The following is a 24,181-nucleotide window of genomic DNA, read 5'->3' as shown; positions in this document are numbered from 1 at the left end:
GTTTTCAGTTGTTGCTAAGTAGTGTTTAGACTAAAGTCAAGGATTTTTCAGCTTCTCGTCCCCAGCCAGCGAGAAAGCTGGAGGGGCACAAGAGGTTGGCACAGGACACAGCCAGGGCAGCTGACCCAAACTGGCCAACGGGGTATTCCATATCCTGTGACGTCCCATCTAGTATAGGAACTGGGGAGTGGGGGCAGGGAATCGCCGCCCGGGGGACTAGCTGGGTGCCGGTCGGCGGGTGGTGAACAATTGCACTGCGCATCATTTGTACATTCCAATCCTTTCATTATTGCTGTTGTCATTTTATTAGTGTTATCATTATCATTATTAGTTTCTTCTTTTCTGTTCTATTAAACCGTTCTTATCTCAATCCATGAGTTTTACTTCTTTTTCCGATTTTCTCCCCGATCCCACTGGGTGGGGGGGAGAGTGAGTGAGCGGCTGCGTGGTGCTTAGTTGCTGGCTGGGATTAAACCACGACAGATGGGATCTGTGATCAGGGACAGGGAGGAGACCTGGGGAAAGAGAAACAGTTGCTGGCAAATACAGCTCCAAGCAGCCGAGGCATGGGCAGGGAGTGGGAGAAAATTGCAAGCAAGGATTGGGAGAGGCTGCATTCAGGCAGCTCTCTTTTGGTCCTTTACTGTAGATGTCTGCTGGGCAATGAGCTGACTCCATTTAAGACATACTATCTTCAGGACACCTGACCGTCTGTTTGGCCTGTCCTGCTGGGCTTGCGTGCTGCCCACCAGAAAGGTGTGGCTCTCCTGTAGGATCCTCGGGAGTGCTGAGCCATCCCTTGTAGGTTGCCAGTCTCCTCTCAGATCCTGCTGCTTCTCTCTGAGAGGGGCTGTGTCCTGCCCTCTCCATCACAACTACACCTCTGTGCTGGAAAAAGAAGAGCTTGGAGATCTGCCCTTTGAAACAAGATTCCCCTGCTTTCATCAGAGTCCAGTTATTTGTTCTTTTTTTTTAAGAGTAATTTGTATGTGCAGTCATCCTCGAGGTAGCAGAAGTGAAAGTGCAGGGCAGCTGGGAACAAGACTGATGGACACCGCAGCTCTCCTGACTGCGCTGAGCCACAGAGCACTGAGCCCTTTTGCCTGTTTTGTCTTAAGACTCCACACTTTCAGTCACAAGAATGAGGATTTCTACCCCTAAAAATAGTACTCACCAGTTGTGATGCTGGAAAATAAAAAAAAAAAAAAACCAGAGAAAAAATATCATAAAGACATGCTAAGCCTCTCTTCTGTAGACTACACTCTTGTGAGTCCTGTGTCCAGGTATTGAACTTTTCCATTAAATGTGGATTACAACTGACATTGGTTGCTGTCACAAACCAGCAGGGCACAGCTGACTCCTTGGCAGCGTATGGGCAGAAGTCCTGCTCTTCAAAGCACACTCAGCCAGCACAAAGCAAAGAGAGGAAATGCACTGGAATTCGTGTGGGGGTGGATTTCTAAAAAGAATGGCGTTGGCTTTGCTCAGAGAATTCTGCTGTAATTTTCCCGTCTTTTCCTTCTTAGGGCAATGCCCCCATTTCAAGAACCAGCAAATGTCCAATGGCAGCTCCATGAGTGAGTTCTTCCTCTTGGCATTTGCAGACACACGGGACCTGCAGCTCTTGCACTTCTGGCTCTTCCTGGGCATCTACCTGGCTGCCCTCCCGGCCAATGGCCTCATCGTCACTGCCGTAGCCTGTGACCACCACCTCCACACCCCCATGTACTTCTTCCTCCTCAAGCTCTCCCTCCTCGACCTCGGTTACATCTCCACCACTGTCCCCAAATCCATGGCCAACTCGCTCTGGGACACCAGGGCCATCTCCTACCAAGGGTGTGCTTCTCAGGTTTTTTTCTTTTTTATTCTGATGTCAGCAGAGTTTTATCTTCTCACCATCATGGCCTATGACCGCTACGTTGCCATCTGCAAACCCCTGCACTACGGGACCCTCCTGGGCAGCAGAGCTTGTGTCCACATGGCAGCAGCTGCCTGGGGCTGTGGGTTTCTCACTGCTGTGCTGCACACTGCCAACACATTTTCACTACCATTCTGCAAGGGCAATGCTGTGGACCAGTTCTTCTGTGAAGTTCCCCAGATCCTCAAGCTCTCCTGCTCAGATGCCTACCTCAGGGAGGCTGGGCTTATTGTGGTTAGTGTCTGTGTGGCATTTGGGTGTTTTGGTTTTATTCTGCTGTCTTACGTGCAGATCTTCAGGGTCGTGCTGAGGATCCCCTCTGAGCAGGGACGGCACAAAGCCTTTTCCACATGCCTCCCTCACCTGGCCGTGGTCTCCATGTATGTCAGTATGGGCATGTTTACCTACCTGAAGCCCCACTCCATCTCGTCCCCACACCAGGACCTGGTGGTGGCAGTTCTGTACTCAGTGGTGCCTCCAGCACTGAACCCCCTCATCTACAGCGTGAGGAACCAGGAGCTCAAGGATGCAGTTCAGAAACTTAGGACCAGAAGTTTTTTTAGTAGCAATATACTGCCCATCTTCTTCTGCATATCACTCATAACGTAACTCATTACAGGCCCAACCTGTCTTTTATATGTTTTGTAGTTGTTGATGTTGTTTTGATTTATTTTTTTTTATTTTGTTTTTTCACTTCTGATAATGTTGTCCATGCTTACATTGTAGAGATGAGTTGTAAGCACGCAAATTGCATGCGTGTGGGGAGACGAACCTGAGTGAGCACAAATGCCATCAGCTATTCCTGGGGATCCCATGAATGTCAGTGTCCTGAAGTTACTTCACTTTGAGAGTAACGTCCCCTGGGAAACCAACAGAATGCAGCGCTGGGATGTGCTTCCTTGACCTGAGGTCCCCGTGTCCATTCCTCATGCCTTGGGGCACCTCCGATGAGTGCAGAGCAGGGCAATCCACCGCAGGGCTGAGGCACCTGCCAGCCTCTGGGAGTGTCAAGAGGAGGCCAGAGAGATGCTATGACTGCCACAATGCACCACCCATGTGTGTGCAAGGGTAGGACCCGTGTCTCTGAACACCCTGTGTGTATGAGGAGTGCATGAGAACAGCTCAGATGTGGACACCTCACAGAGCCCTGACATTTCTGTGTGTGACTGTGGAGTGATTGCTGGAGGTGACTTACTGATTTGTCCCCCCCCTTAAGGGAAGGTAAACCTCCAGGGTGGAATGCAGTGGATATGCAAGAGATCTGTTCCATAATAATTCCCTCAGCAACATAACCTGCAAGCTTAGATGTTAGCAACGCCAGGGGAGCTTGGGATGCTGACTCTAAGAGAAACAACACGGAGGGTGGAGCAGAGTGGAGACACCACGGCCAGGCTCTGTGATATCACCGCAGGGATAGGGAACTGGAACTACTGGAACAAGAAGGGAAGGTCCCTGCATTGAATCGACTGAAGCAAGGAGGTGAAACAATGGGGGTTCTGTCAACCCTGTGGCCTTACCTCTGATTTGTATCATAAGTGCCCTGTTCTGGAGTAGTGACACGCTAAATCATGTCCTCTGGGTGAACTTTGCTTGTATACTATCATTATACTACCAAAACACACCTCCATCCCCAAAGTTACCCACCTCCAGGGTGCAACCACTCCCCAATGGAGCATGCGCTCTGAATTTTTTCTAGCATATACCTTTAAAAGCAAAGCAAGAGAACTTTATGCCAATCAAAGTAAAGGTATGTATGCCTAGACTCACTCAAGCTCCACCTAAAAGAAAAAATAGTACAAAAAGACCCCCAAAGAGGAAGACTATTAGGGAAGATACCATCATAGACTAGTCAGGAGGACATCGCTGGCTTCTGGGACCAGTCAACGGGCTGAGCCTCTCTTCCTCCCCACAGGGACGCCTGCTGGGTGAGATTCGAACACTTGGCTGTAATGAGTGCTTCCCCAGGAAACTTAAAAATCTCTCTATATAGAGAGTCGCTTTCTTTTTTGATTTTGCGCACTGTATTCAACATTTGCACATACTTTGCAGACAGCGTATTTATCACCGGCAATCCAAAATGTAGGGTACACCGTTCGGAAGATCTCGCGATGTCACGGAAAGGTAGAAAGCTAGTCGTCGCCTCCCTATGACATATCAGTAATCCCACCTACTGTTGTTAGTATAAAAGGAATTAACTGCGCAATAAAGGACGGAGTTGGCACTCACACCATGTGTGTTATCTGTCTCTTCCCTGGTCCAGGCCAACCAGTGATCTAATCGCGGCACCTTGATATGTAGCACTGCTACATAGTGGTGACCCCTGACGTGATCAGTCGCACAGGCGATGATGGAGCTTGCGCAAGTGATTAAGATATTAAAGGTGTTAGCTTATGAGGTGGGTGCCCGCGGTTCGATTAGGAGGGGCCCCACGGGCGAATGCATCCAATGGATGCTGCGCCGGGGGGACATTGGGTCTCCTAGATAAGTTTTGAGCCCCCCAAATTGGGGAGAGATTCGGGAGTCCTTGCTCCGATCCGAGCGCGGAGCTGCTGAACGATCGCAGAGTTGGGGGAATGTGGAGCAGGTGGTCGCGGCGGGAGGGGAGGCTGAGGCGTGCTGGCTGGCGGCGCGAGCTGCTGTGTCTGCGGGTGCAGCGCCGCCTTGGGAACAGCGGGGACAGCGCCCTCGGGGACAGCGGGGACAGCGCCCTCGGGGACAGCGGGGACAGTGCCCTCGGGGACAGCGGGTCGGACTCAGACGGAGCGGGCGGCTGTGGAGCGGTGCTCGCAGAGTGGTCCGTCTTTGATCGCGGACATGGGCACAGAGGGTGCGGCGGAGACGGAGGTTTTTCCTGCAGAGGCGGCACCAGCGGGACCTGATGCGCCCCCCACCCCAGTATCCATGAGAGGAGTTGCGGCGGGTGGTTCGGCAGCTCGTGGGGAGGGACGGTTTGCAACGCCTCAGGCACAGGCACAGGGCATACGCGGGCGTGACTTTACGGCACTTGCAACAACTGCCTTGGCCGCACTTGGGCGTGTCGCGGCCATGGATAGAGCGGACCCCCCTTGCGTGAAAGTTCCGCAGGGGATTGCCGAGAGGTTTACTGCCTTTTTAGATCGGCTTCAGCTTGCTGTGTAGGCGGCAAACCTCCCGGAGGCGGCTAAAGAGGCGATTGTGCTTGAATGTGCTAGGGCTCAAGCTAACCCACAGAGCGCAGCGCTTGTCTCTCATTTTGCCAGCGGGTTCGTCCCTAGGTAACATGATACGCCATGTACTGGAGAGAGAGCAACAACGGGAAGTGCGTCCGGTAGTGGCGGCCTTGCAACAACTTTTGCAGGTGGGTACAACCTGATACTGCTTTTGAGGAGGCAGTCTGTAAGCAGGCCGCTAATGAGCAGGATTCTGATTCTGATAATAATTCTTTTGTATCAGGCAGGGTGGACTCTGAAAAAGAGCCGGATTTATATCCCTCATTACCTCCACCGCTGCCTGCCGCGGCCGTCCCGCCGCTGCCTCCCACGGCCTCTGCGCAGCCGGGACCGCTGCCGTGCCGCCGCCGGCCCCCACCCCCCCCACCCCAATCGCCTGGTACTCCCTCTCCAGGGTCTGCAGAACTTTCAACGGAACCTGGCTTTGCTGCACTGCCTGTATCTCCTTCTCCTGCTAATCCCTCTAACTCTGTGCCTCTGTCTAATCCATGACGATTCACTTAATAATTTGGGAAAAAATACACATAGTTTGATGCAACGCTGTCGAGAAAAAGCTCTACAGCAAGGAGATACCATGTTTACTTTTCCTGTTGTATGCACACCTGCCTCAAGAAATGCAAGAACCTCAAGAGAGAGTTGTTAGGATCAGTCATCATGAATCCCTGTGTGATGTTTAATTGCATCTATAACACCACTCGAAAGGGTCAGAATGTAAATGCTATTTTGCCTGTTTATAGAAATGCTACAGCTTGGTGTAACTATATCTATTCCAGAATATCACGCTCTTTTTTCTATTCCAGCTGCTTTACCTACGCAGATGTTTTTAATTTGTGGGAATAGAGCGTGGGAGAGGAATTCCATCACAACTTAACAGGAGGCCATGTAGCCTCGGACAACTTACGTTACTAACACCCAATATCAATATGATTCACAGTAAAAGGCTCACGATAACTGGCACAGCTTTAAGTGGATGGCTAACAAGTTTGAGAATTATGGGATGATTAAAAGATTTGCTTATGTATGGCTTAGTTATTTTAATTGTAATATTAGCAGTTGTAATGATTGTACCACGTATCATAAAATAGTTGAATGTATGATTGCAAAAGCATTTCATGTAACTTGGCACTCAAAAAAAAAAAAAAATAGAGAGAGAGAGAGGAAGAGACAAAAAAAAATTAATGAAAACAAACGGCTGAAGAGGGGGAAGAGAGATGCGGTTGCGGAACACACAGACATGGCAGCTGAAGAGTGAGAACATCTAAGAGAAATAACCCTGCAGACACCAAGGTCAGTGCAGAAGGAGGGGGAGGAGATGCTCCAGGCGCCGGAGCAGAGATTCCCCTGCAGCCCGTGGGGAAGACCATGGTGATACGGGTCGTTCCCCTGCGGTCTATGGAGGTCCACGCTGGAGCAGTGTGCTCCTGAAGGACTGCACGCCGTGGAGGGGACCCATGCTGAAGATCTTCGTGGAGGACTGTTTCCCGTGGGAGAGATCCCACGCTGGAACAGGGGAAGAGTGTGATGAGTGCTGCCACTGAGGAGGATGAAGTGACAGAGATAATGTGTGATGAACTAACCGCAAAACCTCATTTCCCGTTCCCCTGTCCAGCTGTGGAGGAGAGAGTGATAGGATAGCTATGGTAGGTGACTGGTGTCCAGCCAGGATCAACCCATCACATAGACAAAATGCATTATAACATAGAATGAAATTACATTGCAATTGGGAATTTCAAAAACAAGGGCTCTGTGTAACTCCTTTACAAGGGAATGAAAGTGTATGTGATTGGAATTAGGTGAAGGCACATTTGCAAGGTGCATTTGCTACTAATATTGCAGGAGAGACCTAAGACCTTGCACAGATTTTACAAGATCAAATGGGAAATATACGAAATTAGCAGAATAAGGTGTTTTTCAAAGAATTGTCTAATACTGTTGAATGCTTAAATCCAAAAACATGATTTGAAGGTTTAAATTTGTATATCTGAATTTATATTGCTATTGGAGAATTATTAATCATTTGTGTGTTTGCAGCAATCAGAATCACCTGAGGAGCAGTACGAGGATTGCGTCAGTTCGAAGCTAGAGTCCTCGCTGCCTTCCTTGTGAATCTGATGTTCCTAAACAAAAAAGGGGGCGATGTGGGAGCAGCTCGGAACACCTGGCATTTGTTTTCAAGAGTGACCGTTAGAATTTGTTGTGCTGCATGTTTGCCAAGCCTTGAAGAACTACTTTTACAAGGTCAGGTTGGAGGATGGCCTTGTGTAGGCCTGGGAAGATGTGGCTGAAGACAGTCACGAGTATGTCTATGGAATGTTTTTATCTTTAACTGTTCTGAGGACTGGCAAACATCCCAGCTGGGTCAGATATGCCCTCATGTGCTAGCAGTATTGGCTGTGAGTCGTTAGTACTTTCTGGATCTTTGTTGAAACATATATAAGTTGGATTCTTTTGTGAAATAAAGGGAATCTTGCACAGAAAAAAAAAAAAAAAAAAAGGGGAAATTGTGGGAGATTTCATGGAAAATGGGGGAACATTTCTTTGAGCCTGATTATTTAGAGTTAGCATAAGTAGCCCGCAGTCAACATGAGTGGACCGCAGTACGCTCCCTTTAAGCCACTACAGTATTTGCATGTTACCGTAGACACCTATAGTAAATATATTCTCGCTACAGCGCACAGGAAGCAGAATAGCTTGGCGGTTGTACAACACTGGCGTGCTTGCATAGCCCAACTGGAGATTCCACGACAGATCAAGACGGATAATGGTACAGCTTATACTGCGGAAAAGGTGAAACGATTTTGTGCAACCTGGGGTATAGCCCTTGTACATGGCATTCCTTATAACAGCACCGGCCAGGCCATTGTAGAACGAGCACATCGAACCTTAAAGACCCTGCTAGATCGTCTTAGGGAGGGGGACCAGGCGGAGCCCTCCTGCTTACTGGATAATTCACCTGTTCCCCGTACACAGCGTCTCCTGTTAACTGCGTTAACTTCGTTAAATCAGACAATTCGGGGGGATCTGGACCAGACGACGGAGCAACAACATTTTACGGCTACGGAAGAGAAAGGCCCCTACCCACTGGTCTGTGTGCGTGATCCCCAGACACGCCAGTGGAACGGACCGTTTGAGCTGCGTTGCCTTGGGCGGGGGTACGCCTGTGTACAGACACCTGAAGGGCTACTTAAATGGGTCCCTAGTCGCATGGTTCGTCCTGTCCTAACCTCATAGTGTTTTGAGTGTTTTTTCTTCACAGATTACTGTTATCCTTTCCTGGCTTGTGACTCCTTGGGTCTCTGCTGCGAACTTCTGACACTACACCACTTAATGAATAAGACAGCAGAACTTCGGAGACAATAAGGAGCTGCAAGACCTTTATAGCAATTAAGAACACTGTCATTTCGGCTTGGAGTATTTAACTGTGGGATGGGGGCTTACGAGTTGGTTTGTTTCTCTGTTAAAACTCAGGGTTTCTTTTATTCTTCTGCATTTTCTCAGGTATAATATTGCTCTTACTGTGTTTGATTAATTGTGTTCATAGATCTTGTAGGTCACCTTAGCCAACATAACAGGTCAAGATTCTCTGTGCACTGCAACCACATCACAAAGCCCGTGAACCAATAAACACGATGGCTATGACTCGTGCGGCACGTCTGGCCAGCGACCGCATGTGCCATAGGCTCCCCTATGTTTCAACTGAGGGGAATTTTAGCACCCGCTGGCCACGTGTGCTGAAATCCGTTCCTCTGCAAATGTATAAATACCGGGATTTTCCGAAGAGCATCAGGCTGGTGTACGGCAAGGCCATCGTTGCCTCTGTGGGGACGCCCACGTAAAGCTGGCACCTACCGATTGCTGGGCTGAGTTCGCGGATGGTGGTGACTAGATCTGCTAATGCTCTTCTAATAGAAAAAGGGAGGGGGAATTGTGGGAATATATTTAGCTAACGGTCACAAGAGCATTCCAGACGCCTTTAGAAGGCCTTGAACAGAATAAACAAGAAGACAAAAATAAGAAAGATACCAATTAGAAAAACACAGGTGCACATTCCACGATAAAGAGAACTTGGCACAAACAACCTCAATTCGGCAGTTTATCTTGACCAATTAGACTGAGATAAGTCTCGTATGTTTAGTTAGTATGACCAATTATATTTTATGTTTATGCGCGTGTGCAGTGTTGATGCAGCCAATCATTGAGTGCAACTGGACGCGTGGACAGTGCATGAATAGTGTGTGTAACCAATGGGAGCTAGTTGGACATGAGGAGGGGGAGATGTAGGGTACACCGTTCGGAAGATCTCGCGATGTCACGGAAAGGTAGAAGGCTAGTCGTCGCCTCCCTGTGACATATCGGTAATCCCACCTACCGTTGCTAGTGTAAAAGGAATTAACTGCGCAATAAAGGACGGAGTTGGCACTCACACCATGTGTGTTATCTGTCTCTTCCCTGGTCCAGGCCGACCAGTGATCTAATCGCGGCACCTTGATATGTAGCACTGCTACAACTGGGGAGCCCTGAAGACCTGTGGGACACTAGAGGGCCTGGGGCGGGGTGTTGGAGCTGGGGAAGGACTGGGGACACTGGCGTATACTGGGGGCACTGGGGGACACTAGAGAGCATGGGATGGGGGACGCTAGAGAACACTGGGGACAGTGGGGTATACTAGGCGCACTGGGGTGCACTGGGTGTACTGGGAGCACTGGGGGGGGGTGATACTTGGAGTACTGGTGCCCTGGGAGCACTTGTGAGCACTGGGGTAGACTGGGAGCACTGGGGAGCCCTGAAGACCTGGGGGATGCTAGAGACCATGTCAGAACTGGGGAAGGACTGGGGGCGCTGGAGTATACTGGGGGAGTACTTGTGCTCTTGGGGCACTGGGCTATACTGGGAGCACTGGGGCACACTAGAGAGCATGGGCTGGGGGACACGAGAGAGCACTGGGGACATTGGAGTATACTGGGGGCACTGGGGATCCCTGGAGACCTGGGGGATGCTAGAGACCGTGTCGGAGCTGGGGAAGGACTGGGGGCGCTGGAGTATACTGGGAGCACTGGGGGACACTAGAGAGCATGGGCTGGGGGACACGAGAGAGCACTGGGGACAGTGGGGTATACTAGGGGCACTTGGGGACACTGGGGTGTACTGGGAGCACTGGGGAACGCTAGGGAGCATGGGATGGGGGACACTAGAGAGCACTGGGGGCCACTGGGCATACTTGGGTGCACTGGAGTATACTGGGGCCACTGGGAGAGTACTTGTGCTCTTGGAGCACTTGGGGGCACTGGGGTATACTGGGAGCACTGGAGGGGGGGGTGATACTTGGAGTACTGGTGCCCTGGGAGCACTTGTGAGCACTGGGGTAGACTGGGAGCACTGGGGAGCCCTGAAGACCTGGGGGACGCTAGAGACTGTGTTGGAGCTGGGGAAGAACCGGGGGCGCTGGAGTATACTGGGAGCACTGGGAGCGGGTGGAGGCAGGCCACGGTGCCTCCTCCTCCTTGGCGCACCCATGGGTGCTGCCCTCCCCACCAGTCCTCGGGTGCCACCTACGAGGGACTGCTGCTACTGGTCCGACGGGGCTTGGAGAAGGTGGCCTACGCCTCCCTCTGCCTCCCCGATGACATCCGCCAACGCAGCATGACCCAAATTCCCAACTACCGCTACCGGGATGATGGGATGATCCTTTGGGAAACCATCCGGAGGTGGGTGACGACCGGCCAGGTGGTCCCATGCTACGGGACCACCCCGCTCGCCTTAATCCCACCCTCTGGTAGGTTCGTCTCCGCCGTCGTGGATTTTTACTACAAGGAGGACGCGGCGGTACGCGAGGACGCCGAGCTGCAGGCGTGGGCGATGGAGATCTTCGTCAACGGTTTCTTGAGCAGGACGTCTTCGGGTAGGGTGTTCCTGCACCCATGGGTGCTCCGCGATGTCCCTAAGGGTGGCGGGAGGAGTAAAGGATGGGATCCGTGATGATCTTCATTGTCCTTTTCCACCTTCCAGGTATCCCGTCCTCGCTGCGGACGGTGGCGGAGCTCGGCAAGTTCCTCACCATGGTGGTGTTCACCTGCTCGGTGCAGCACGCGGCCGTCAACAACGGGCAGGTGGGACCTCGGAGTCATCTGCACCCAAAAAACCAGATGTCCCCCCAAAAACCCACGCCGGAGAGGTGGCCCTCTCCGAGGCCTGTGGGTGCTGGAGGGATGTCCCCCACCCTAAGGCGGAGTAGATGTCAGTGTCCCACCTCGCATCGTGCTTGGAGGGATGTCACCATCCGTCCCATCTCATGTGACAGTGGGATGTTCCCGCTGAACCTCAGGAGAACGTCCCCGTCCAGCCCATCTCCGTGCCAAAGGGATGTTCCCATCCATCCTTTCTCCATGCTGGAAGGATGTCCCCACCCCACCCCAGGAGAACGTCCCCATCCAACCTGTCCCCATGCCAGAGGGACGTCCCCATCCATCCCCTCTCCATGGGTGAGGGACATCCCCACCAAACCTCAGGAGAACGTCCCCATCCAACCTGTCCCCATGCCAGAAGGACATCCCCATCCATCCTTTCTCCATGTTGGAAGGATGTCCCCACCCTGCTCCACCTTGGGAGACCATCCCCATCCAGCCCATCTCCATGCTGGAGGGATGTCCCCATCCAACCCGTCCCCATGCCAGAGGGACATCCCCATCCATCCCTTCTCCATGTTGGAAGGATGTCCCCACCCCGCTCCACCTCAGGAGAATGTCCCCATCCAACACTTCTCCACACTGGAGCGATGTCCCCATCCAACCCATCTCCATGCTGGAGGGACATCCCCATCCATCCCATCTCCATGACAGTGGGATGTCCCCACCTCACCTCAGGAGAACGTCCCCGTCCAACCCATCTCCATGCCAAAGGGACATCCCCATCCATCCTTTCTCCATGCTGGAAGGATGTCCCCACCCCAGCAGAACATCCCCATCCAACCCATCTCCACGCTGAAGGGATGTCCCCATCCATCCCATCTCCATGCCAGTGGGACTTCCCCATCCATCCCTGGAGAACATCCCCATCCAACCCATCTCCATGCCACCGGGATGTCCTCTGCTGCCACCGCCCTCTCCCCCCCCTTGCAGTACGACCTGGGAGCCTTCGTCCCCAACGCTCCCTCCTCCATGCGCCACCCGCCGCCAATGGCCAAGGGCAAGACCTTCCTCCAGCACTTCCTTGACACCCTCCCCGAGGTGGACACCACCGCCAACATCCTGGTGGCCCTCATCCTCCTCAGCTCCCGCCTCGATGACACGGTGAGGGTGGCCCCACCACCACGACCTCCCCAAACGGTGGCTCTGGGTGGGTTGAGGAACCTCAAGAGATGATGTCCCACGAGAAACGGTGGCTCTGGGCGGGTTGAGGAACGTCAAGAGATGATGTCCCACAAGAAACGGTGGCTCTGGGTGGGTTGAGGAACGTCAAGAGATGATGTCCCACGAGAAACGGTGGCTCTGGGTGGGTTGAGGAACCTCAAGAGAAGATGATGTCCCACGAGAAACGGTGGCTCTGGGCGGGTTGAGGAACGTCAAGAGATGATGTCCCACGAGAAACGGTGGCTCTGGGCGGGTTGAGGAACCTCAAGAGATGATGTCCCACGAGAAACGGTGGCTCTGGGTGGGTTGAGGAACCTCAAGAGATGATGTCCCACGAGAAACGGTGGCTCTGGGTGGGTTGAGGAACGTCAAGAGATGATGTCCCACGAGAAACGGTGGCTCTGGGTGGGTTGAGGAACCTCAAGAGATGATGTCCCACAAGAAACGGTGGCGCTGGGTGGGTTGAGGAACCTCAAGAGATGATGTCCCATGAGAAACGGTGGCTCTGGGCAGGTTGAGGAACCTCAAGAGCTGCCCCCTGAGGCCGTGACTCCCCGATGGTGGTGGCCGCCACGGCTCCCAGCATTCCCAGAAGCTTCCAGTTGACTCGAGTCACCTCAACTGGTCAAAGCTGATGGGTCCCCGTCCCTGTGTCCCCTCCCAGAGGCTGCTGGGACAATACCCGGAGGAGCGTTTCACCGAGGCGGAACCTCGCCGGATCATCCGGACGTTCCGGGGGGAGCTGGAGGAGATCCGCGACCTCCTGGAGGAGAGGAACCACGTGGCCACGCTCAGATACAACTACCTCAACCCGCTGGAGACCGAGAACAGCATCTCCATCTGAGCGGGGGGGGCGCTCCCCACTCCCAGCATCGCCCAGTATCTCCCAGCATCCTCCACCCAACTCCCAGCATCTCCCACCCAACTCCCAGTATCCCCCAGCATCCCCCACCCCGACTCCCCGCATCTTCCACCCAACTCCCAGTATCCCCTAGCATCTCCCACCCAACTCCCAGTATCTCCCACCCAACTCCCAGTATCCCCCAGCATCCCCCACCCAACTCCCAGTATCCCCCAGCATCCCCCACCCAACTCCCAGCATCTCCCACCCAACTCCCAGTATCCCCCAGCATCCCCCACCCAACTCCCAGCATCCCCCACCCGACTCCCAGCATCTTCCACCCAACTCCCAGTATCCCCTAGCATCTCCCACCCAACTCCCAGCATCTTCCACCCAACTCGTAGTATCCCTCAGCATCCCCCACCCAACTCCCAGCATCTCCCACCCAACTCCCAGCATCCCCCACCCAACTCCCAGCATCCCCCACCCGACTGCCAGCATCCCCCACCCGACTCCCAGCATCCCACACCCAACTCCCAGTATCCCCTAGCATCTCCCACCCAACTCCCAGTATCCCCCAGCATCCCCCACCCAACTCCCAGTATCTCCCACCCAACTCCCAGTATCCCCCAGCATCCCCAACCAAACTCCCAGCATCTCCCACCCAACTCCCAGTATCCCTCAGCATCCCCCACCCAACTCCCAGCATCCCCCACCCAACTCCCAGCATCCCCCAGCATCCCCCACCCAACTCCCAGCATCCCCCACCCAACTCCCAGCATCCCCCAGCATCCCCCACCCAACTCCCAGCATCTCCCACCCAACTCCCAGTATCCCCCACCCAACTCCCAGTATCCCCTAGCATCTCCCACCCAACTCCCAGTATCCCCCAGCATCCCCCACCCAACTCCCAGCATAACCCCACCCAACTCCCAGCATCCCCCAGCCCTTCCCAGTACCCCCCCCAGCCCCTCAATAAATGCCAGCTGTCAATCAAACCTTCTCGGCTGGGTTGGGACGAGGGGGCGGGGCTAAAAACCTGGGACCCCTCCCCCAAACACTGCCCCAGGGACCCCACCCAGTGAGGGAGCTGGAGTGGGGCAACTGGGAGGCATGAGGGAGTGGCCAGTGCTCCCAGTCCTCCCTCCCACTGCTGCTCCAGTGCTCCCAGTGACACTTCCTGCCTCCCCCCAGTGCTCCCAGTTCCCCCTAAGTGCTCCGACTGCAGCTCCCTGCCTCCCCCCAGTGCTCCCAGTTCCCCCTAAGTGCTCCGAGTGCAGCTCCCTGCCTCCCCCCAGTGCTCCCAGTTCCCCCTAAGTGCTCCGACTGCAGCTCCCTGCCTCCCCGCAGTGCTCCCAGTTCCCCCTAAGTGCTCCGAGTGCAGCTCCCTGCCTCCCCCCAGTGCTCCCAGTTCCCCCTAAGTGCTCCGAGTGCAGCTCCCTGCCTCCCCCCAGTGCTCCCAGTTCCTCCTAAGTGCTCCAAGAGTTGTTCCTAAGTCGTGTTTAGACTAAAGTCAAGGATTTTTCAGTTTCTCATGCCCAGCGAGAAAGCTGGAGGGGCACAAGAAGTGGGGACACAGCGAGGGCAGCTGGCCCAAACTGGCCAAAGAGTATTCCATACCGTGTGATGTCACGCCCAGTATATAAACTGGGGGGAGTTGGCCGGACATACGGCCAGAGGCAGTGGCGGCTCCTTCTCTTTCACGTACGTATAAGGTAAACGGTTTGTCACCATTTGGAGGCCAAGTGCCAGGGCTGTCAAGAAGACTCATTTAAGTTTTTCAAAGGCAGCCGACTGGTCCACGCTCCACGGCAAAGGTCGGCATCAAGGTCAAGTCCACCCCTTGCTCACAAGCCCATTTGTACGTTGCACGCCTTCCGAATCGTCCCGACGTGTCACGGGCACGTCTTTATGTTTCCCAGTCCAGACCCACCTGAGCCACTTCCATTCCAGCAGCCTGGTCCACCTGCTCGTCGTTTCGATGACCTTCGGCGACACGACTCTTGGGTACGCGAGCATCTACGTGACGTACTTTTACAACCGGGTTCTCCACCCAGGCAGCAACGCCTTGCTGCGATTCGGCAGCCCAGCTGGGTTTGCCTCCGTGCTGCCCGGTGGTCTGCTTCCTACTGCTGCTGTAGCCAGCCCCACGGAGCATTTACCACCGTCCGCGGGTCAATACAGAGATTAAGGACTGGCCACTTTTCTTGTTCAGCAAAATCTAAAGCCAGCTCTGTGGCTCTCACCTCTTCAAACTGACTCCACCTTCTCCTTGAGCAGTTTCTGCGACTTTTCTGTAGGACTCCACGTGGCACCTTTCCACCTCCGATGTTTTCTGACAATATGACAGGACGCACCTGTAAACAGGGCACCTTGCTTCTCTTTTTTCTGGTAATTTATTACACAGCGGGACCTCTTCAGCACAAGTCGCCGCCTCTGGTGACACTCCAAAGTTTTGGCCTTCTGGCCAGTCCGCGATCACTTCCAAGACTCCTGGGCAGTCGGCGTTTCCCATTTGAGCCCGTTGCGTTATCAGCATGACCCACTTACTCCATGTAGCATCAGCTGCGTGATGCATAGAGGGGACGTTCCCTTTGAACATCCAGCCCGGGCACTCAGGGTGCCAAGATGAGCTGTGCTGCAGGACCAACTACTTCTGAAAGGGCTTGAAACCCTTCACGTGCTGCCAATATTTTCTTTTCCATTGGAGCGTAGCGGGCCTTGGACCCTCCATAACCGCAGCTCCAAAACACTAGAGGCTGACCTCAAGTCTCTCCAGATGTTTTCTGCCAGAGGCTCCAGGTGGGGCCATGGTCCTTGACTGTGGTGTAAAGCATGTTTTTCACGTCTTGTCCTGTCCAGACTGGCCCAAGGGCTACTGCACGAACAATCTCCCGTTTAATTTGTTCAAAGGCTTGTTGCTGCTCGGGGCACATTCAAAACCGTTCTCCTTCCCGGTCACTCGATGGAGAGGGCTTACGATCAGACTGTAATTTGGAATATGCGTTCTTCAAAAACCCGTGACACCAAAGAAAGCTTGTGTTTATTTTTTTGTTAGTTGGTGGTGACAATTCTGTTATTTTATTGATCACATTCTTTCGGCTCTGACAATGCCCATCTTGCCATTTTACTCCTAAAAACTGGATCTCCTGTGCAGGTCCCTTGACCTTCCTTTCTTTTGCGGCAAAACCAGCTTTCAGAAGCATCTGGATTATTCTTCTCCCTTACTCAAACACTTCCTCTGCTGTATTGCCCCATGCAATGACGTCATCAATACATTGCAGGTGTTCTGGAGCTTTGCCCTGCTCCAGTGCAGTCTGGATCAGTCCATGCCAAATGGTGGGGCTGTGTTTCCACCCCTGGGGCAGCCGATTCCAGGTGTACTGGAAGCCCGTCCAGGTGAAAGCAAGCTGTGGGCTGCACTCCGCTGCCAAACAGATCGAGAAAAACACATTATTGATGTCAACTGTTGCGTACACTTGGCTGCCTTTGACTACAGCTCATAGTGGAGTTCTAGCACGTCCGATGCGGCAGCACTCAGCGGTGGCACGACTTCGTTCAGGCCATGATAGTCCATGGTTAGCCTCCATTCTCCGTTAGATTTTTGCAGTGGCCATATGCGTCTATTACAGGGTGAGCGAGCCTTGCTGATCACTCCTTGACTCTCCAGGCGCTGAATCAGCATGAGGATGGGAACCAGGGAGTCTCGTTTGGTACGATACCCTCCCCTTGAACAGAAAAAGGCTGACTTAATAGCTGGGACCTTGGTTACTGTGGGTGAGGAAGAGCTATCCTCCTTGGATTGCTCGGACAATTTAGGGGTCAGGTTCTCCACCGCCAAGACACAGGTCCATAGGCCTGTTGATCCAAAATGTGCCCATCTTCATTAAGAGTCTGTCCCTGCTAGCAGAGGTACCAGCCATTCCCTCTGCTGTTTGGGGCACTCACATCCTTGAAGAGATGCCACTCACTCCAGTAGCTGACACCACAGGGCAGGGGCCCCCACAGCCCCGGTCTGACCCCAGTACCTGGCACCAGTTTTCACTCTCACACTCACGGGTCTCACCAGCAGCGGGCGCTTGGTCCTTGCATCACACACGCACACACACGCGACAGAGTGAGAATACTCAGAGATATTAAAGTAAAATATTTAATAAGAAGATAGAAGAAGACAGGACAGACTGCAGTGATGGGGCACAGGGCTCAGCCAGACAAGCGCACCGACTGGCCCCATTTTACAATCGAATTATAGAATCACAGACTCTTTGAATAGTTTGTGTTGGAAGGGTCCTTTAAAGGTCATCTAGTCCAACCCCCCTGCCATGAGCAGGGACATCTTCAACCTCATCAGGCTGCTCAAAGCCTCATCCAACCTGACCTTGAAGGTTTCCAGGGATGGGGCATCTACCACCTCTCTGGGCAACCTGTTCCAGTGTTTTACCGCCCTCATCGTAAAAAAGCTCTTCCTTATACCTAGTCTGAATCTACCCTCTTTTAGTTTAAAAGCATTACCCCTCGCCCTATCGCAACAGGCCCTACTAAAAAGTCTGTCCCCATCTTTTTTATAAGCCCCCTTGAATTACTGAAAGGCCGCAATAAGGTTTCCCCGGAGCCTTCTCTTCTCTGGGGGCTGAACAACCCCAAGTCTCTCAGCCTGTCGTCATAGGAGAGGTGTTTCTGCTCATTTTTGTGGCCCTCCTCTGGACCCGCTCCAACATGTCCCTGTCTTTCCTGTGCTGAGGACCCCAGAGCTGGACACAGTTCTCCAGGTGGGGTCTCACGAGAGCAGAGCAGAGAGGCAGAATCACCTCCCTCGACCTGCTGGTCACGCTTCTTTTGATGCAGCCAAGAATATGGTTGGCTTTCTGGGCTGCGAGTGCACATTGCTGGCTGATGCCCGGCTTTTCACCCACCAGTACCTCCACATCCCTCTTTGCATGGCTGCTCTCAACCCCTTCACCCCCCAACCCATATTGATATCGGCAGTTGTTTTACATGGGACTGGCCCTTTTTATATCCTTTTCTGCCAACCCCCATCTTTATTTCTCCCTGCTCCACCTTTCCCCTGCACGTCCCGCACGGGTTTGCACAGCTCTATGGATTCCCACATCCCTCCCAGTCCAGCGTCCCCCTGGTTCACAGTCTTGCAGAGTCCAGGCTGATCCTCCTGGAAGTGGTGCCTGTGGTTTCTCGATGGCCCATCAACTACTGTGAGCAGTGAAGTTTGTTTCTTGCCGTTGTCTCCATGGTTGCTCTGCCAGGCCTGTGTCTTGATAAATTTTGGTTCCTGGCTTCCCCTTTTTCTATTGGTTTCCCAGTGGACAGCTCCTGCCCCGACCCCACAGCCCAGGGACAAGCCACAGGATGGTGCTGCCTGTCAGCCCCACTTGCATTCTGCTGCCCTGGGGACTCTCAGGTTCCCCCAGCCCCCTGAGAAATATTCCCCTGCAGCTGACTCTGCTGAAGACAAGAAATCATAGAATCAGAGAATCAAGGAATCATTGAGGTTGGAAAAGACCCTTAAGACCATCACTTGTAGTGGCGTGAGGGAAAAATTCCTAATATAAAAGTCAGCGGTAATTCAGTGCGTGCCTGGAGAGACGAAACCACAGCCATGAACGTCCCCCAAGACATCATGAACACAAAGTCCTGCAAAGCTCGGCCATGCAAGGTGGAGGGGAGGTCCGCTGAGCATCTGGAGCCCATGACTGTCTTGATCCAATGTTGGGGAAGGTTTCGATATGATCCCAAGAGCGAGATTAAGACACAAACGAGATCAAATGCTGTATACCCAAAACAGCTTTTATTATCAAAAGTAGCAAAAGTAGAAAATAGTAGCGATAGGATAGAATTGAATAAAAAGGTAGAAATCAAACAAGCATTCGGGATAGAGTTGCAAGAATAGTCACCACCATGGATCAAGCGGCGTCCCGTTGGTCCTCAGTCTTCAATTCTTCAGTTATGGGTGCACACCATGGCTTGTCTCCACGTTTTTTTTTATAAGGCATAGTCCAATGTATATACATACGAATTGTTCGCGCGCTGCAGGTTTCGTCTATCACATGATCTTTGGGTGATCGACACTAGAAACCGGTATATTTTCTCAAAGACTACAGCTTCAGTGACAATGGTAGTCTTCACATTCCTGCATGCTTCACCGGCTCCAGCCTGCCTCCTCCCCTGGATGCCTCAGTGGCCTGGTAATCGTCCTTATGGGCCAGAGGAGTGTCCTGCTTCAACAAGCCATCCCAGCGACAAATGGCTCAAGATAAATAGTTCACAGTTCAGTCTCTCACAGCAAACAATCTTTGAGACAAATGGCTCGAGATGACAGTCTCTCACAATGACCTGCCTTCCTGGCCTGTGATGGGGGCTGTGCCCCAGAGAAGGGTGTGGGCTGGGGGTCCAGGAAGGCACTTGGGTCCAGCATGAGGCTCTGAAACCTTCTGTGAACCCAGGACTGCTGAGTCCGTGAGGCAGGGAACCACCATCCCCCCCAGAGGCGGGCAGAGGACCCAGGGGTCCGGGCAGCCTGCTCATGATCCTCTCCTGCCCCGACACCAAATTGTGCTGCCTGGGGGATGGTGCTCATGGTAGCATATTTCCATACATTCTGTGTGGTATGTCTAAATATTTTGATGGTTTTCATATTTTGTACCAGCCGTGGAAACTGGTTTGCTGCTAGGTGACTGTAAAAGTGAGATTTGGTAAATAATTATTAGAAATCGTATACTAACACGATGATTGAAACAATAGACAAAAGTATAGCCAAGCGATTAACTAGCAGAGGGTAGTAACTCATAAGTTTTGCAGTTCTTTGCTCTTAGGACTAGATGTTCCTGTACGCTAGATGAGAACAATGTTGAAACTGACCACATGGGATTGAAGCTGCATTAAGCTTCAAGATCAAAGAACAAGGACAAGAATAAAGACTTCAAGGACAGCCAGCAAGAACTTCAAATGGGTCGGTGGTCGCAAAAGCAGCCCTTCGACTCAAATGGATCTTTCATTGCGCGCGATCGGATGTAGGCAGTACTAAGATAATCAGCTGCAATTATTTTTATGTATATGTATACTAATCTGATTAATATGCAATTAGTTATTCTATATAACCTGTTAGTGCTAAAGCTGTGGTATGCGCGCTAGGTGGACCTATCCCCCGTGCATCCAGCGCTGCAATAAAGAATGCCTGCTTTCTAAAACTCCAAAATGAGTCTTAGAGAGTTTCTTCGACCGGCTTTTTGGTATCACTCACTAGAGCCCTGGTAAGAACCTCTTTCCCGCTGCGCCTCCGAAACTCCGGCTGCCCCAAGGGCTGGCACCGTCTGCCCCTCGCCTCTCCCAGCCTCCTGGGGGGACACTCCAGGTTGCCCTTATCTGGGGGCACATGGTGGGTGGGAAGGGGACACCCCAGGTGCCTGCGCTCCCTCAGCCACTCTGCTCATCGTGGTGGTGCAGCCAGGGAGGACCCAGGCAGCTGGGTGCTGGCCAAGGAGATGGGACATGGACGCAGGCACACACACACACACACACACAGGCAGAGCGTAGCTTTGCTGAAGGGGTTTATTGATCGTGAGAGGGAAATGGCCCAGGGCTCCCAGGGGATCAGGTGGGGTCATCCAGGGATGATCATCTCCTCATGCCGCTGGAGGGGGACAGGACAGGGCTGTCACCATCACTTGAGGACCTGCAAGAGAGAGCCCAAATTGTGACACCCCCCCCCTAGTGTCCGCTGGGACATGAGAGGGGCCTTGTCCCCACCACCTCTCTCTGCAGAGACCCGGGGAAGGAGAAGGGAACTGGAGCCCTCAGTATACCCAGGACAGGACTCGGGTCACCTGAGATCCAGATGGCACCCAGAGCCCCCTACCCCAGGATGCCCCTCTATCTCCCAGAAGCCTGCCCAGCCCTCACAGTGATCCTGGGGGGTCTGCATGGCACAGACCCCCTGCCTGGCCTGCACAGTGACCTTCTGGCTCCATAGAGCCCTACTGCATGCAAGGAAAGGCATGGGGACAGCTCTGTCCAGCTCCCCCTGGGACACGCATCAGGGACAGTCCCCTCTCTTTCCCTCTGCCATACCCAAGGTCTGCCCACCCCAGAGGGCTCAGGGATCCCCCAGGATCCTTTGTGGGGCTGCAGACGCCCTGATGTTGCTCACCTGGACATCAGCAGCTGCAAGATCGCGTTTCAGGCGCAGAAATTGTCTTAACTCCTCCTCGGTCAGAAGATCCTGGGGAGAAAGGGAGGGTTAAGGACATGCTTGGGTGCACTGGGGTGTACTGGGAGGCAGGGGAAAAGCAATGGGATCCTTGGGGAAGGTGCCTCCGGGGAGAAATGGGGTACATGAGCTCATATGGTGGTGCACAGAAAGCAGTAGGGGTCCTGGGGAGGGCGCCCACCTGGGTGTGTGGCTGTGTACTGGGGTGTACTGGGTTGTAATGGGATGGATGGGAATGCAATGGGGGCCCTGGGGAAGGGGCCCTCCCTGGGAAAGCGCTGTGGTGCAGGGGTGTTCTCTGGGGTTGCAGTGGGGTGTATTGGGGCACACTGGGATGCCCCGGAGTGTCGTGGCCATAGAGGGAGAAGGTCTGGGGCCAGCAGAAGTCATTTAGTTCAGTTCAGTGAACCTTGTTCCTAAATCCGACTGACTGCTCTTGTAGAGGGAGCATGAAAGCTCACTGGGATGTCCTTGGTGCCAGCAAGGGAAGGGAGCACCAAAGTGCCCTCCAGTTCCCCAGACTGGATGCCCTCCAAGTCCTCCCCACCACTTACCCTCAGGTTAACTTCTCCACTTCCTTCCGGGAGTGCCTAGGGAAGGAGAGCAAAGAGGCCAGCAGAAGTCATTTAGTTCAGTTCAGTGAACCTTGTTCCTAAATCCGACTGACTCCTCTTGTAGAGAGAGCATGAAAGCTCACTGGGATGTCCCCGGTGCCAGCAAGGGATGGGAGCACCAAAGTGCCCTCCCGTTCCCCAGACTGGATGCCCTCCAAGTCCTCCCCACTACTTACCACGTTAACATCTCCACTTCCTTCCAGGAGTGCCTAGGGAAGGAGAGCAAAGGAGTGGTCTGGATTGGACCTTGATGGGGCTGTAGGTGGGGCACAGGCATCCCCAGTCCCCCCAGGACCATGGCTTCCCCCTGGGCTGAGCGGGAAAATCCCTTCTGCTCCCCCCCAGCCCCATTCCTCCAAGTTTCACCTGGGATACCTGTTCAGGCAGGGACCAGGGGTGGGGATGGAGACAAGGACAGTGTGGGGAATTCAGGGCCTCCAAAGAGGATGGCGGTGAGGGTGAGGGGGGGCCCCCAGACAGTGCACTGGGGTGAATTGGTGGACCCCAAGGGACTGGGCTGGGGGTGCTGAAGGGGCAGGCCTGCGTGGGATGCAAGTGAGGGGTAAAGGGGTTCAAGTGGAGGGGATACAGGGACTTCAAGTGAGGTGGTTGGTGGGAGCAGAAGGAAGAGGGCTGCGGAGGACGGAAACGAGGGGATTGGAAGAGTGTTTGGCAGTGGGGGTTCAAGGAAGGGGACCTGGGGACGATACCGCAGGGGACAGGATGAAAGGCAAAGGACTGAGGGGAAAGACTGAAAGAAAGGCATTGGGAACAATCAACGGGAGGGCGTTTGGGGACTCTAGATAGGACACAGAGGAGATCCCAGGGAGGAGATGTCTGAGGGCACCAAAAGGATGGGATGGGGAGGCCCAAAAGGGAGAGATGGGGGGGGCAGCAAGTCAAGACACCGGTGGGGGTCCTCACAGGAGTTTGTGGTGAACCTTCCCAAGGAACTCGGGCTCTGGGCACAAGAAGATTAATTGCGGGGGAAGTGGAGGGAAGAGATGGAATTGTGGGAGGGAGAAAGCTGCATTGCCCAGGGCTGGAGGTGAGGGGAGCCTGGGGATGCTCCTTGCTTGGGAAAGGGAGAGGCCAAGTCAAGGGGTTTCGTGCTCACCACTACAATTTTGTTCTGCAGGAGAGCTGATGTCCTGCAGCCAAGACCCCTCCCCAGCCTTGAGCCTCTCCCCGTGGCATTGAGGACTCACCTGAGCATCTTCTGGCATGCACAGCAGGACGGTGAAGAGCAGGGCCAGGCTGAGCACCGCGACCTTCATCTTCCTCTGCGGTGTGGCGAGTCCCGGGTGAAGCTGCAGAAGGTGAGGGGCAGATTTATCCCTCCCAGGACTCCTCCTTTCCCCCCTCCCCGAGAGCCCCCAGGGCAAAGCCAGGCTTGGCAGAGACACCAGCCCTGGCAAGGAGCCCACCCCTGGCACAGAGTTGCCCCCGCCTCCGGCACGGATCCAGCCACCTTCTCTGACATCGGTCCAGCTTCCTGCATGGGGCAGCTGCACACGGAAGGGCCCTGACAGCCGGACACCCTACGGTGACAACCCACTGCTCCAGAACAAAACCATCCTCCCAACAGCCCCCCCAAAGCCAGATCCCCCCCATCTCCCAGTGCCCCTCACCTCCCAGCACTGCCATCTCCCAGTGCCGCCCCCCCTCCCAGGCCAGCCTTTCCCTCCGGGACTCCCCCAGAGATGAGGTCAGCCTCAAACCCTGGGGTCTCTAAGAGTCATCTCTGACCCCTCTCCAGCCCCTTGGGTAAACAGGGGGCTGGGACTGACCCCTCTTCTTGGGGCACCAGGGACCCCGGGGTTTGGGAACACCGGGAGGTGGGAGGACAACTTGGGGCATGGGCAATGGGGACAGCCAGATGGCTGGGATCTTCAGTCACTGGAGGCAATGGGGAGCACCGGTGAATGTTGGGCACTGGGAGAGGAGGGTAAGGCTTGGGGGAAGCGCTGGGGTGGTCGCAGTGCCCAGCTCCAGCCCACCCCATTTTCCTTGCACTACAGGTCCCAAACTG

General features: G+C 53.8%; 1 protein-coding gene and 1 long non-coding RNA gene across 2 annotated transcripts; one reads left to right on the top strand and one right to left on the bottom strand.

Moving 5' to 3' along the window:
- The first annotated feature begins 1,666 nt into the window (after positions 1 to 1,666).
- On the top strand, positions 1,667 to 13,373 carry LOC115337598. Its single transcript, XM_041121656.1, has 7 exons — positions 1,667 to 2,523; positions 3,831 to 3,843; positions 10,663 to 10,832; positions 10,905 to 11,026; positions 11,134 to 11,234; positions 12,243 to 12,413; positions 13,138 to 13,373. The coding sequence occupies exons 1-7, from the start codon at positions 1,724 to 1,726 to the stop codon at positions 13,315 to 13,317; spliced, it is 1,557 nt and encodes a 518-aa protein (XP_040977590.1). The 5' UTR covers positions 1,667 to 1,723; the 3' UTR covers positions 13,318 to 13,373.
- Positions 13,374 to 21,509: 8,136 nt separating this feature from the next.
- On the bottom strand, positions 21,510 to 23,469 carry LOC115337618. The gene is made up of 3 exons (XR_003922204.1): positions 23,358 to 23,469; positions 22,090 to 22,125; positions 21,510 to 21,547 (listed from the first exon to the last, which is right to left on the bottom strand). It is a non-coding gene; the product is annotated as an uncharacterized LOC115337618 (long non-coding RNA).
- Positions 23,470 to 24,181: the final 712 nt, after the last annotated feature.

The sequence above is a fragment of the Aquila chrysaetos genome (assembly GCF_900496995.4).
Source record: "Aquila chrysaetos chrysaetos chromosome W unlocalized genomic scaffold, bAquChr1.4 W_unloc_5, whole genome shotgun sequence".
In the NCBI taxonomy this organism is placed as follows: Eukaryota; Metazoa; Chordata; class Aves; order Accipitriformes; family Accipitridae; genus Aquila; species Aquila chrysaetos.
Note: the sequence above shows the minus strand (reverse complement) of the source record. Positions and strands in the feature narration are given on the sequence as shown.